This window comes from Vicia villosa, unplaced genomic scaffold (genome assembly GCF_029867415.1).
Source record: "Vicia villosa cultivar HV-30 ecotype Madison, WI unplaced genomic scaffold, Vvil1.0 ctg.002828F_1_1, whole genome shotgun sequence".
Classification (NCBI taxonomy): Eukaryota; Viridiplantae; Streptophyta; class Magnoliopsida; order Fabales; family Fabaceae; genus Vicia; species Vicia villosa.
The window spans coordinates 234,678-251,162 of record NW_026706043.1 but is presented as its reverse complement, the minus strand read 5'-3'; the positions used below and the strand labels follow the sequence as shown (position 1 = coordinate 251,162).

The 16,485-nt window shown below is 31.7% G+C and overlaps 1 protein-coding gene across 1 annotated transcript; it reads right to left on the bottom strand.

Annotated features, from left to right (window-relative positions):
* Positions 1-3,788: 3,788 nt before the first annotated feature.
* LOC131639879 (uncharacterized) lies at positions 3,789-5,952 on the bottom strand. The gene is made up of 4 exons (XM_058910319.1): positions 5,658-5,952; positions 5,336-5,460; positions 4,697-4,817; positions 3,789-4,318 (listed from the first exon to the last, which is right to left on the bottom strand). The coding sequence occupies exons 3-4, from the start codon at positions 4,711-4,713 to the stop codon at positions 3,877-3,879; spliced, it is 459 nt and encodes a 152-aa protein (XP_058766302.1). The 5' UTR covers positions 4,714-4,817; positions 5,336-5,460; positions 5,658-5,952; the 3' UTR covers positions 3,789-3,876.
* Positions 5,953-16,485: the final 10,533 nt, after the last annotated feature.

Below are 16,485 nucleotides of genomic sequence, written 5' to 3'. Positions count from 1 at the left end.
TTAAAGTTTTCTTATCCTTGTTGGATGCCCAAAGTGGGTACTCTTGGGTGTGAAGAAAATTCTTAATATCATAATACCAAGGCTTTTCATCCATTACTTCTCCAATTGCAAACACATGAGCGGGTATATCGAGACGCCTGATTGTAATTTGAGGTACCTCATTATGGAAATTCACTTTATACATGGAAGACAATGTGGCCAAAGTATCAACCATATGATTCTCATCTCTAGGAATGACGCGTTTCCCATTCTCCTTTTATTTGATTAATCACAACGCATAATCTCTATAAACATCAAGAATCTTAATTCAAAGATCAATGGCTTCTTCAAGTCCCATGATGCAAGCTTCATATTCAGTAATATTATTCGTACAATCAAAACATATCCTTGCAATGAAAGGAATATGTGAACCTTGCGGAGTGATGATAACAACACCAATACCATGACCATGAACATTAGACGCTCCACCGAAAACTAGACCCCAACGGGATCCAGGTTCTGGCCCTTCTTCTGGAAATGGCTCATCACAATCTCGAGCTTTCAAATACATCACATCCTCATCTGGGAAATCCATTCTAATAGACTGATAATCCTCAATCGGTTGGTGAGCAAGGTACTCCGCCAACACACTACTTTTCACAGCCTTTTGAGTACGGTATTCAATATCATATTCAGATAACAACATTTTCTAGTGAGCAATTCTTTCAGTTAATGCAGGCTTTTCAAATAAGTACTTGATAGGATCCATTTTGGAAATGAACAAGGTAGTGTGAACCAACATATACTGTCTCAGTCGGCGATCAGCCCACACCAAAGCGCAACAAGTTTTCTCAAGCAGTGAGTATCTTGTTTCGCACTCGGTAAACTTTTTTCTAAGGTAGTATATTGCATACTCTTTTCGACCAGACTCGTCATGTTGACCCAGCACACATCCCATTGAATTCTTAAGCACTGTGAGGTACATAATCAGAGGTCTTCCTTCAACTAGAGGGAGAAAAATAGGAGGTTTAAGATGGTATTCTTTGATATTGTCAAAAGCTTTCTAACAATCCTCATTCCACACACATCCCTGATTTTTCTTTAACAACTTGAAAATTGGCTCACAGGTAGCGGTCATATTGGAAATGAATCTGGTTGTATCTTAAGAAACCATCCATGAAGGAGAAAACTTCAAACTTTGTCATACTATCTACCAACATATCAATGTGAGGTAGAGGAAAATCATCTTCCGGGCTAGCTTTATTCATATGTCTATAATCAACACACATGCGGACTTTCCCGTCTTTCTTTGGAACAGGCACAATATTAGAAATTCATTAAGGATATACAGAGGTGACAAGGAAACCTGCATCTTTCAGCTTTAAAACCTCATTCTTAATTTTCTCTGCCATATCAGGACGATTTCTTCTTAACTTTTGCTTGACAGGAGGGCATTCGGGATTCAACGGCAAAAGATGCTCCACAATATATATGTCCAACCCAGGCATATCTAAGTAGGACCAAGAAAAAATGTCAGCATACTCTTTAAGAAGCTCTACCATCCTCTTCTTAACATCCTGACAAAGCAGTGCCCCAATCTTGACTTCCTTCTAGACTTCTTCAGTACCCAAGATGATCACTTCCAACATCTCTTTATATGGCTGAATGGTGTCTTCCTCGTGCTCAAGCAATCGGGAAATCTCATCAGGAATATATTCTTCACTTTCTTCTTCCGCTTCATACACAGGACATTCAAAGTTGGGAGAGGGTGCAAGGTTATTACTTTCAACGGTTTTATTGATTAATCTACACATGTGATTATTATTTCAGGAAAAGGACAAGATTTATGCAAACATGTAATCGTGCAGATTATGACAAATGGAAACATGTTTTTAGGGTTTTGTGTGTTACCACTTTCCAGAAAAAGAAAAAGACAAAAAACATATATATATGCAAGAACAAAATGACTTTTATTGATGGTTTTAATGTTTGAAACAAACAGGAAAAGCTCCAACAACGTCGCTTTCACCTTGGGCAGAGTGAAAGGATTTTGAAAAACATAAAAAAATAAATTACTTTGAAACATTAGTACATTCAGGAACATCCACAGTGATCCAATTCTTGACCAGCTTTCCACGAGTCACCAAGCTTGGCATCCATGGCTCTGGTTCATCTTCAATAATAGCATATACCTCTAGCGGAGTTGGATGTCGAAACCCAGCGCTACGGAGGTAACTAAGTCATTATCCTGCAAAACAAAGTTTTTGTTAAAAAAACTGCTTGAAATGATTAATAATAAGTGATCTTACCGAGCAGATCAGATGGCCAGCAACAAAGAAGGCTTGGAATCCGGAACGGTTGAGAGGGGAAAAAATGGTTGTACCTGCAAGGCACTCCGATGCCAAAGTAAGTATGTGTTCAACAAGGTACAACGAAGTGAGAGGTTTTGGGGGTAAGAAAAAGATTACCTTGCCCTCTGAGGTTAGAGGGCTATTTATAGGATTGTCCCAAGCGAAATTGGCTCCGCTTTGCAAGACGTGGATCTAGGCGACGCGTGAGCTGGCTGTTACCGGGCACGGGGCTGTCTCGTGCTCGGTTATGTCTGGCGTTTGCCCGGAGCGACCCGGGGGGGCTGTTGTACGCGTGTCTAGAGTACCTTGGGCTGAAGGCTAGATTGGCCCAATGGAAATGATTGGGCCGGTCCAGAACAATATGATTTTCCAATATGTTTTGGTCAATAACAACATCATTATCAATAACCAAAGAAGAAATAAGACTAGTTTTCCTTCTAATTTTTGCATAAGTGTGGAAAAAACTAGTGTTTCTATCACCAAGAAGGTGCAACTTAATTCTAGATTTCTCCCTCCAGAAATCCTCTTCCATGTTCAAAGCTACCTCAAGATCATGTTGAGCCTTAACTTCTTTATCTTGCAAACTATCAGATTAACCATTGATGCCAATGTCCTCTTGAATATCTTTCATCTCATGCTCATCATTGATGACTTTAAGTTTAACATTTTCAAAATTATTTATGTTCCACTCTTTAAGTCTAGATTTAAGAAGTTTCAGTTTCCTGTCAAGAACATACATAGGACAACCATAGATTTTGGTTTTCTATACTTCATCAATGACTTTATAACAATCATATTAAGTGTCCACATATTAAGAAACTTGAATTGAGATTTTATGGTTACATTCTCTAAATTGAATTAAGTTTAGGAAGAGTATGACAAACAACATACCTACACACATGGGTTGAGGTTATGAGTTTCTTGTTTGATTATAACAAGAGAAGACTTGATTACAATTTGTGGTTGAGGAGTTAAATTTCGATCATAAATCTTTCACATGTCCACCACAGATCCAAAAAGAAAGCTCAAACCAATGGGCTGGAAAAAAAAACTAATATTAAAGACAAAATAGTCGTAAAAAACATACACTATGGGAAATACTCGAATTTCCTGCGGATTTACCTGCGGAATTTAGCTAAATTTCCGCAGGAAACACGTTACCTGCGGATTTTCCTGCGGTTTCTCGTCCCCAGCTAAAACCTTCGTGGGTAATAATATCGGCAGCAAATTCCGCAGGTAAATCCGCAGCTAAGTCCGCAGGAAATATTCCGCAGGTAAATCCGCAGGAAATTTAAACCTAAAAAAATTGTTTTTTCTTTAAATATTATTAATTTTATTCTAAAATAACCATAATATAAAAATTAAAATTTAATTTAAAATACTTTGAATTTAAATACGACAAATTCAAATTCATAGAACAACTTGTTAATATATATATATATATATATTATCCACTATATTGATATTTTTTCTTTGGTGTATAGTGGTGCCATTAGATAAGACAAATTCAAATTCATAGAACAACTTGTTACTATAATAATATATCCTAGTTCCTACCCAACCTATCCAAATGCTTCTGGTGCTTCACTTCAGCTGCCTTATTAGCAGCTTCCCTTTTTAGTGCCCTCTTTGCCCGTCTTCCTGTCATAACTTTTGGAGACTCTTGTTCTTTCTTCTTTGGCTCACGCGATGAACTTGCTCCTGAATCCTGGAAGCTTGGTCGATGGACCGGCCGAGCTTCTTGACGCCCAGCCCTTACAAAACCGTTGTCTCCCCATCTACAGTTGCCAAGCCGGACATTTGCTGAAGCACCATAGTAATCCTCATTGTCATCTAGATCATCATCAGCTTCTTCATACTGATAATAATAGTCTTTTATCTCATAGATATCTTCTTCAACAACTGGACGCTCTTCAACAGCTAAAGGCTTGAACCACTTGGCCCGAAGTAGGAGGCAAACATTTTCATCGAACATGTAATCTTGAATACTGCCAAGCATAAAAGGTCATGCAGTTAGCACACAATTTCAGTCACTTCTCTGAATTAAGCACGCATTAAGATTATTGTCAAAGAGAAATTGAGATGTCAAAAAGGAAAATAATGCAACATTTAACCTATAAAGTGGTATAATAGGGACAAGAAATTGAGTAGTTTGACAATTCTAATTATTCAGAAAGCTTTATGGAGTCCAAAACCAATTTAAAAATTTTAATTGTGGCAAAGTTTTAATGATTCATCCCAGCAAACAAGATTTTAATGATTCTAATAAGATTTTAAAGCATTTTATAATTATCAGTTAGAAATATAAACGTGATCAACATATTTAATAGAACTTAATTATCATTTCTAAAACTAATATATTATACCTTCTAAAGAGTAACATTAACCGGATTTTTCTTCCTTGAATCAACAGTAAACCGGATCAGTTATCGCCTAGATCTCAACTAGAAAATTTCAATATTCTGAAAATTTTCCAGATCAACATATCTGTCCATATCAACAATGTAAGCATACCCATTGTTAAGAATCTGCCACCATGTTAACTGATTAACAATGAATCAGTACTAGATTTTTGAATCATAATAGAGAAGCATTTCATATATAAATAACACATCTCTTAGAACTTGGATTAAAAGCCTAGCATAACCTCACAAAAGCGGATTTTGAAGATATCTTTTATTCAAGTGCAGTTAGTTTTCTTAATCTCAAAAAAAGTGAATTTCCATTAAATGAGAGGTATTTTAGGAAAGCGTCATTCAAAAAAAGTAAAACTAGTAAAGTTTAAGACTACCAAATATGAATACTTTTTTGCTTGTATTTGAGACTAGAAGGAGCATTTAAGACTACCAAATTTAAGACTAAGATCCTGTTATACCAATTATAATCTTGGGAAAAATAAGAGGGCATAAGAAATAAAGCAAATAGACACTCTGTCAACTACACCAATAAAATTATAAGTAGAGAGAATGATCAATATTTGTAAAGAACAATGATAAAAAACGTACAATCGGAGAAGCATTATTGCGCTGAAGAGATAGAGTATTAAATCCCAGCCTATCCAAAAACTTGCATCAAAGGTAGTCATTCTCCATCCATGTGATACCTACTTGTAACACCACAATATGATTAACTGCATAAATCATGATTTACATCAGTTGTGTGGTAAGATCTATATTTAGTAGATCTATTTCATCGTGGTATCGTAGATATAAAAATCCATCAAGGCATATATGAATATAAGATGAGAACGTTTCACAAACTAAGGGCCATCATTAAACATTGATACTTAATTAAACAAAAAAAAGTGACAAGTGCAGACATGTATACCTGAAGCTCCACACCAGACTTCAAACAGCAGTGTATTCCAATAATTTTTTAATCTTATAAATCTCTGCAGTCTTAAACAATAATCCTTCTTCAAAGTGAAAAGATCGAATCTCAAACATTTCGATTTATGATCAAACCGCTGAGATTGATGCTGAGATTCGATCATGAATTGAACAATAATCCTTCAAACAATAATCCTTCGAACAATTCATGATGAAATGTTTGAGTCATTCAATTTATGATGAAACCGCTGAGATTGAACAATTTAGGGATTTACTGAAAAGATTCTGAAACGATTAACCATAACAATAAAACAGAAAAAATAAAAGTGATTGGTTTGGAATTTTCATCGAACACATTGTGAGCAAGGTGCAAAGCTCTGTATTTTGAAATCACATTGATAACAAAAACAACTCCTAGAGAAACAACAAGAAATAACACCACACAAACGAAATAGAAGCAAAAGAAAGGAGGAGAATCAGAACCTAAATCAAAAGGGAAGAGAAGATTTGGGTTTTTCGACCGCCAGAAAACTGCTGGAAAATTGCTCCAAAGTGCATCACGCCACTGCAACAAGTACCAACGCGCTCCTCAGCCGACGCGACCACCACACCATTGAAAACGACCATCTTCGTTTCTCCATTTATGTTCGGTTACTCCACCTTTCGTGAATCGCTTTTGCTTTCCTCGTTCTATTTCACCCTTTTGTTCTGATTACGAGTTTGAAAGTTGTGTATGGTTGCTGTTGGATCTATTGTTGTTTATGATTTTTACCATGAGAGGGAGAGAGAGACTTGTGCGTGATTTCGAAAAGGTAAAGAGGGATACCGTTTTCGAGTTTAATGAAGGACCCTTTTTCTTCTGTTTTCTCCTTAAGAAATAATACAATTCACATTAAAAACTTTATTAATATAATAATAATAATAATAATATTAAATGATTGATTAAAATTTTATTAACTTTTCTATATACGCTATAGGAAAAACATTAAACAGATATATAAATATACACATCTTTTATTCATACACACTAATCAACTTATAATTAATAAATAATTATAAAACATATTAATTTTGATAATAATTATTATATTTATAAAATATTTTTTTGATAAAATTATAATAGACATTATTAGTTTTAGAAAAAATTTACATAAACAATTTTGTAAAGTGTTTTTAAATGAGAGGCTTTATAAACAGGATTATTTTGGTACAAAAATATAATTAACCAGTCAACAATTCTACAAAAATTGATAAAAATTCACAGAAAAATTTATAGACAATATACCAAACGTTCAAGAAAATATATGATAATTTTTTATTACAAACTTATCACAATTTAAAATATTGTCATAGTTGTATATTATTTAGTCTAATATATGAAAGATACTCTAAAAATTACATTTAATTTAAAAAATTACTCTATCTGTCCTAAATTATAACAGAAAATCACTTTTTAATAATTTTGAAAAACTACTTTTTCTAATATATAGAAGATAGTAAATTTGATTCCTACTCTAAAAATTACATTAAATTTAAAATACTATCTTTTATTAAATTTTTAAATATTACTTTTATTTTTAGAAAATATTTTAATTTATTAAAAAAATTTGGAAAAAAACATTATATTTTAAAAGAAAAATATTTTACATTATTATAATTTCAAAAATATATTAAAATATGATACAAAAGGAAATCCGCAGCAAAATCCGCAGCAAATTTTCCTGCGAATTTACCTGCGGATTATGAAATGAGGGTTAACTTTATACTAACAGAAATTCCGCAGCAAATTCCGCAGAAAGATTTCCTGCGAAATTACCTGCGGATCATGTAATGCAGTTTGGTTTTTAATTCATTTTATATAATGCGCAGCTAAATCCGCAGGTATTCCTGCGAAATTTTCTTCAAAACCGTTATCCGCAGGAAGTTTATTTTATTTATTAATTTTGCAGGAAATTTCGCAGGTAAACCTGCGGAATATTTTCCGCAGGAAATTCCGCAGGTAATCTCTGTATTTCTGGTAGTGATACAGACAAAAGTTTCTTCATAATTTAAGCAAAGGTTGCATACTCAGGGATTATTACCATAATATACATGTATAAATATAGTTGAAAAATTCATAATATAATATTCAGTAATTTTAAATTTTAAGACATTGAAACCATTGGTAATGACTATCAAGTAATATAGTAATCAATAAAAAAAATCAAGAAGTCCACTTTATTATCGAAGTAAATTTATAATCCATAGTGGCATATCCAAAACTAAATATTAAGATATTTGCTAAAAAGAATAGTTAATAGAATTTAATTTCTTGACATTTTCGACTAGTTATAGATTTTCTTAATTTATTTTGAGTTTTTTTAATATCCTGACTCTAATAAATAGATAAATATAAAATAAGTATGCAAAATAATATATATATATATATATATATATATATATATATATATATATATATATATATATATATATATATATATATATATATATATATATATATATATTACCGACGTATACCTAACAATATGCACCTTAAGATATTTGTAACCATTTTTTAGTTAAACCTTACTAAAATATATTTTTATAAATAAATTGGTGTATTTTAACAAATCACACATGAGTTTGTTAAAATACATCCACTTATTTTTATGAAGGACTATTTTAGCAACATATAACTTAATTTAAAGTACATTTAACTATTTTTTAATTAATGGTGCTAAAATAGACCTTCATAAAATTAAAAAACTAAAATTAAAAAAGAGGGCAGACATATAACTAACCCGTCAACAATTATTTAACAATCATAAGGTTGAGAATATTGTTGCGCCAAATATAATTTTGGATAGAGAGGACAAGACTGATATCTATGTGGTTTCTTTTGCTATAATTGTGTGATATATCTCATACTAAAAAAATCATAGAGCCTCCCTTAATTAATTTTAATTTTCTTTTCTAGAGAAAAAATTTGTTTTCTATTTATTTCAAGTGACAAAATATATTATAAAAGGTCTTTTTATCACCTCTATGTATTTTTTTCAATGTTTTTAAGTTAATGTATATTTACCTAAGCAACTTTATATATCATATGCTTGTTGTTTTATCCCCCTTTTGTAGTTTATTTTATCTAAGCTCTGTCTTCAAAAACATCAATCAAAACAAACTTAACATGTGGATGAAAATTGAGCTATGAATTTTGAAAGAAAGTAGTATTATTCCTCCTATCAACCAAACATTGTAACCAAATTCAACTTTATAATGTATATAATAATATCAAAACAAACTTGACATATGGATGAAAGTTGAGCTATGAATTTTAAAAGAAAGTAATATTATTCCTCATATCAATCAAACATTGTAACCAAACTCAACTTTATAATGTATATAATAATATGAAAACAATTTATTAAATAAGCATGGTAGTTTTTCTTCTTAATGTCTATTGATTACTTATCAAACCAATGAAGTAAATTGTAGTGAGCTTCTGCAAGAAATTCTTCAACTCGAATTCGATTAACTTCTGCATCTTTCTTTTTTTTCTTAGAAAGTTTCTCCTGAAAGTTTAAAAGCATACATAGAAATGCTTAGAAATATAAATAATATTTTATCGAAATAAATATTAGTAATAAGTATATATATATATATATATATATATATATATATATATATATATATATATATATATATATATATATATATATATATATATATATATATATATAATCAGTTTTTAAGTATTTAAAATAGTTTTTAATTTTTTTTTAAAAAGAGTATTTTTTGTTAAAATTAGAAACAAATAACACTGACATTAGAAAACAATTAAAACTTTTTCTTTTATAAAACTATTTTTTGTCATTAAATTTTTTAAGACAATCAATAGTTAATGTAAAACCAACCAATATAGTATTTTTCTTGAAAAGTAGGAATGGTGTGGAAAGACTTGGAAACAACATCTAGAATCACTTTACTAGAAATAAAAAACAAAACAAGAACTAGATTCTATTTGATGAAAATAAAATTCTCAAAAACAATTTACTACTTAAAAAAACAATTTTTGTGTTCATATGAAGGGCTTTGCCAATCCATATTGCAAGGATGTTCTTCTTTTTATTATTTTGTTTTACTAACTCTAATTTTTATTTTAAAATGATATAATTATGTAATAGTTCATAATTTTTTTAAAATATTATTATTAATTATTGAAATTATCAAATGACTAACCGATAATGTAAGTTAAAATTAAAATAAAGTAAATCTATATTTGTTTTAAATAATATTCTGTTAATAGTTATTAAATTAAGTGTATAAATGATATGAAAGTTAATATTAATTATTAAAATATTTGAAAATAAATATTGATTTTAAAATTATTTATTTATGATATAAATATAATAATAAGTTTATAATTTAATATTAGTAAAAAGTGAAATAATTATAAAAATTATAAGAGTGTACTCACTTCGACTTCTTCGTCGACATTGATAATTTCTTTTTCTTTTCTTTTATGCTTTGGATGCTCAGGAATTGTTCCATCTTTCTCATACTTTTCCACTTGTCTAAAAGATCGACAAGTGAAGCCTTCTTTCTTATGACGAAATAACTGCACCACAAAAATTATTTAATTTAATTTAATTTATTTATTTAAAAAATATAAACAAAATAATATATTTGCTACTACAATATTTCATAATATTTTAAATTAATCTTTTTTTAAAATATATTTCATTATACAAAATTTACTATTCATATTAATTCCACAATTTCAAATTCTCAACAATCACATGATTTTTTTAAAGTACCTTTAGGTTGCATTGTGGAAAATTGTGAATAGTTATACTTTATTAATTATGACAAATATGTAATTTTAACAATAAAAATAATCAAATATCTGTAATATATATATTTTATATTATTATAGATAATTGAACCAAAATTTATTATTCATGTTCTGAAATAAATTATTAATTTTAAATTTTAATACATACCTTGTCAATCTTAATTCCATCTCTTCTTGGATATTCTTTAACTATCCAATTGTTCACCCATTCAGCTGGTAGAGTTTTACTACGTCTTGATTTCTTTGTTTTCTTTGTTGATGATGCAGATATGCAAGCAAGCTAATTTCATATACGGTTTTAATAAAATTAAAAGATAGTTGAAGTTAGAAAATATAAATGAATCAAGGATTATTTATATTTAAAATGATATAAAAACAACCTCGTTTGTAATGATGATGGCACCATCGTTAACTTCATTGAAATCTTCTTCGCCATTTTCATCATTAGTAATCTTATTATCATTTGGAGGTATCCATGATAATGGATCAGCGAAAATGGCTTCCTGAAAAATAGTCTTTAAAGATCAAAACGTATTAATAAAGAAAAAATTCACACAAACAAAATAATTATAAAGAATTTATAATGAATACTATACAATAAATCATGATATTCAAAAATGTAAAAAAAAAAAAGGTTATTCAAAAACCCAAGAGAGCTATTGAAAAATGTCCAACAACACAAAATAATGTAAGACAAATAAAACTAATTTAACCACTAAATATTGAAAAAATATGTGATTCAAAGTATCCGGATGATTTGAGCAAAAGATACAAACTTAGATATAATGTAACAATGTTGGAGATCTTACTAAAGATTTAACGAAAATTTAATGTTCCTATTACTTATCATATAGAAAGGATATTACATGTTCATTTAATCACCTGGACTAAAATAAAATGAATAGACGCTGTTTAATTTATAAAACGAAAGGACATATTAAATCAAAATTTATCGAAGGAGGATGGCTTGAAATGAAAATATAAAATAGAAAACTTAAAATATATGAGAGATTATGAGTAATGAATTGAATGAAAAAAAATCAATTCAACAAAATAATATTACCTTTTCTAAGAAATTATCAGCAATTGAAGTTGGATTTGTTGCCATGGAGTTCTATTACCAAGAGGAACAGACCTTCAAATTTTCGGTTCAAAAATTTTGAAATCAAAATATTGAAATCTACAACATAATATAATTTTAATTTTGAAAATAGTTTTTATAAAATTAGTTTACTCTACTATTTATATACAAATTCACAAAATTTATAATTTTTCCTAAAACAAAATAAATAGAAATATATAAAAGTTGCCAAAAGATTTTATAGTAATGAAATTATATAAAAAAGTAAAATAAGAAAATTATAAAAAAGTTGCCAAAAAAATTTTAAAATATGATACATTCCCTTCATCCCATTTTAAAATTAACCTAATATTTATTTAAAATTTAACTAAATTAAAATTTGTATATACAAATAAAATTTACCAAAAGAAATTAAAACAATTAAATTATACAAATAAGTAAAAACATTAAATACTTATATATAGTAAAAACATATCTTTCTGAATGATATTTATGATAAAAATTATCATTTATAAAAAAAATTAAAACTATTCCCAAAAATGTTTTTAAATACTTATATATAGTTTTTGGAAAAAAAATTTAATATCCATGTTTTAAAAAAAATATCCAAAAAACCATATTTTAGAACAATTTACCAAAGTGTCTAGGTTTGGTAGGACCTCTTGGAGTAGGAGCCGTCCAAATGGCGCATATGTAGGACTTTTTAAAGGTATACGTCATTTCAAATGGCGCCAATGTGCAACCCTAATTAGGGTAGCCATTTGAAATGGCGACTATGTACATTTATTTTATTTTATTTTTAATTTTTTAAAATTTTTTTTAAGGGTTATATATATAACAAACGATAGTGGAAAAAAATTGGAAACAAACGATTTCATTAATTTAAACAGATAGATACATTGGAAAATTAAAATGAAGAAACAACAACTGATAAAGAGAAAATTAAAATACGATTAGTGGTCATCGTAACGCCCGTCGGTTCTGCATCTAAGAGCGTGTATTTCACGTTGAAGACGTGTACGTCGAGCCCCACCCTTTCCCCTTTGTGGTTCCTGTTGTGTCTGTGTGGATGGGCCTGCAAGTGTTCGGTCAATAATTTCGGTATCAAGGAAATCGTCAAGGCCACTGTAGCGTCCCAGAAGCCGACTCTCATAAAGTCGGTTACCCATTCCCTCATAGCTTTGAAATGATGGTGGGGGATGAGGTGGAGCTATGACTTCTAGTTGGTAGCACTCGGCGGCACTTGCACTGGCTTGATAAAAGGCAAATGTTTCGGTGGGTGTTGCATAGTCATATGGGCTACGGTGGTGGGTGGCTTGTGATATGAGTGGCCGCGGTGGTCACTTTCATCCCGTGGACCAAATTCGAGACTTAGTTGGATTCCTGAGGAACCAGCCTCGTTATGTTGGCTGAATGATCTAGAGGAGCTTCCTTCTTGGTATTGGGTGGGTGGAATACGGTTTTATTGAGGTGGTTGACTGCGTGGTTGAAATAGCGGTTGGGACTGGGTTTGAAATAAGTTGTGTTGTTGGTATTGGTCTTGCTGTTGGAAAAGTGGTTGAGATTGAGTCTGGAATGGGTTGTACTGTTGGTAGTTGTGTTGTTGGGAGCTGTATTGGTATTGGGTTTGTTCAGGGTATTGGGTTTGTTCTTGATATTGTTGTTGTTGTTCTTGTTGTGGGATGATGTGGTTTTGTTGGCGAGAGTCTATTAAGTAGAAAGGATCTGCCACAAATAAATCGGGGGTGGAAACAGTTTTGTACCAACTCATATATTGTCTTGATCGTTTCATTTCAGTATCACTAACAGGGAAGTCGAGGACATGATCGCTACAATTTTTCCACATCCGGCGCCATTCCGGAGTGAATTGCTTCCAGGTTTGGACAGTCCATTGATGATTGACTCGTTTCATGTGCCACTCTCCCAAATCAGTTGGAGGATCAGGGATACCTTGTTGCATCCCGAACTGGAGTTTGACTTGATCACTATGATGCATCGCGATGATGTTGTACCTCAGGATGGCTGTCTTGGCTATCCAAATAGCGACATCTTCAGCGTTAGGTTCATGATCGAGTTCCAAGTATGGTCTCCAAATAAACTGCATGTACAAAACTTAATAATTAAATTGGTCATGTAATAAAAAAAATGTGAAAGATGAAGAGATTAGAGATAATACATCCTCTGGTCGTAAGTGATAAGTGCCAAAATGTACTTATTTTGTGTATGTAAATAGTGGCACTTATCGATACTTTTGTTAATACCGTTTGAATAATTCCCTGTTTTGTGTATAAATACGTATACTTTGTAAATAATTGTATTTTCATATACTTTTATACCATTTGATAGTTTTTCCTTTGTTTTTATAGGTATTCATGCTTATTGGAGCCTTGAGGAATAAAGTGTCAAAGGCACGACTTCGATTTCGCAATTTTGGTGAAAGCCCGCTTAGCAACCATCAAGCGGACTTCCATAGGCTCAAAATAAGGATGACCAAAATTATCATTTTGGTTTCCATTCCTTCATTATTGGATAGAGCATTAAATAAGCTTTCCAACGCTTCGAACCGGGCGCAATTCGGAGTTACGGTTCTCAACTTATGGCGAAAACAAGATTTCACTTTTGCTGTAAGTCCGCTGAGCGGAGGGGGTCCGCTGAGCGGAGCTCCAGCGGAGCAAATCAGAGTCTGGATGCAATTTTGAGTCCGCTGAGCGGAGGGGGTCCGCTAAGCGGACCTGCTAAGACAGCAGCTCGTTAAAAGGGGCCAAAATCACATTTTTAGGTCATGGGTTGGGTATTTTTGAGTCCCAACACCATCAACTTCATTCTTAGACTAAAATTGGCTTAGAAAACAACTACGGAGGTTGCATAAGGATGATCGGGGGTGGATTGAGCGTCGAACGGAGCTGACAAACCGGGAGATCTTCGGTTCATTTCTCTTCTTCTTTGTGTATTTCTCTTTGGTTGGGTTTGTTTGTATATTTACTTGAATCTTATGTATATTTACCGATTATAATGTTATATTTAACTTGCTTTACGAATCTGTGTTGATGTTATCCTGGATTTTTGCTCTATGCTGGGGATTTGGGGTGCTTTAGAGATAAACTTCTTGAATCCTTATCTAGGATGATAATCTATTGGTTCTGAACTCTAAAGATAGATTTAGAGCTAGCATTCACCGTTTGTATCGGTTCTTAATGCTTTTGTGTTTGAGCGACGCGCGAGAGATCGCCGACGCGAGAATACGGATGTTCTCGCGACTTCGCGTTAGAGATAACCTTAGTTGTGAGATGATCTCGTTTGTGCTCCAAAGATGGACGCTTATGTGAGAGATACGTGATGACATGGATGAGTACCGTAGGTTGAGTATAACGGGTTGGTAAGTGTATGTTTGTGAAGAGTGAATATATTTACATTCCTGATAAGTTATTTCTCTTCTAAGAATGTGTTTATTCTTTTACTGTCTATATCTTTGTTTACTTTTTGCTCATTCAATCCAAAGCTCGAAACCATAGAAACTGTTGAATGGCATCTCTCCATCTCTGAGGACGATAATTCCCGGATCAATATTTCCAAATCTTTTTTGTTGCTTGCCCTATATTGCATTCAACAAAATGGCGCCGTTGCCGGGGATGGTTTTGGTTGCATCGCAATAGTGTTCGTGGTCTTGAGCTTTGTATATATCGTATATATTGTATAGTTTCATGTGTATATATTTACTTGTACATGTTTACTTGTTTATGTTCACCATATAAGTTTACTTGTATATGTTACATATAAGTATACTTTTATTGGTGAATGTTGGTGAAACATGTTGATCTCGGATTAGCTATTTCCTTACAAATCTTCACTTTTCAACTTGTGAAACCAACATTCACCAATTTTCTCTTTTTGTATGATAATAGTTGTTTGTGTTCCATACTTGTGCATATGTGTTAGTTTGTGTACATAATTGTATACTTGCGTTTTCTTTTATGTTTGTATAACTTTTGTATATATTTGTACCTATAACGTTTGTTGAGTGCTTTGGTTAGGATACTTTCTTTAGGTTTGTGCGGTAAGACATCACCATGGCATGACGAGAATAAGCTACTTTCCAAACACCGAAACAATAAAGGCGTCGAGCTAACGACGTAAAACAAGCGCTTGTTGGGAGGCACCCCAACGGTTGTAAATATTGTTTATATTTCTGTTTACGAGGTATTTAGGTGAAGTGGTGAGTGATTGGAACAACTGGTGCAATTATGATTTTTCTGTGTTCTGCTATGTCCGCTAAGTGGAGCAGAGCTCGCTGAGCGAGCATAGCAGAAATTTGTTTTTCTGCTCTGCACCAGCAGGTTCTAATTCCACTTGGTTCTATCCTTTTTCCCACTTTCACCAAGAATATTTAGTTGTATATATTAGTTTTATTTTTCTAATTCTTTTGTGGTTGTTTGTACTCGAATTTTGTCGGTAATTCAAAGATTTTTTAGGTGATTTTCCAAAGCTTGAGTGTTTCAACTTGCGGATGTATGGTAGGATATTGTTTTTGAAGTTGTATCATTCAAGGTACTCATTTATCGCTTTCTATAACATAACATGTTTAAGAAACTTTTCATTTGTACAATTACCATACCATTCATTCTTTTGCATTACTTGCTTGTTGATTGAATCACTTTAGTTCCCAAACCATAAATGTGAGGAAGCTTTCCATTGTTTACATATGCTGGAGGCCACAATCTTTGTTTTAACTAGATTTTATTATGCTTAATCTTTTGTTTATGTTGATTTTGTGAAAGCATGAAAAGGATCAAGGCATTTTGTTTCATTTTGAGCACAACTACCAAAACCAAATAGTCAATTCACCTTGTGAGTGTGTGATCACTTGTTAACCCTTTTGAGCCTTTTTATCAATGTCCATGTTGTTTTTACTAA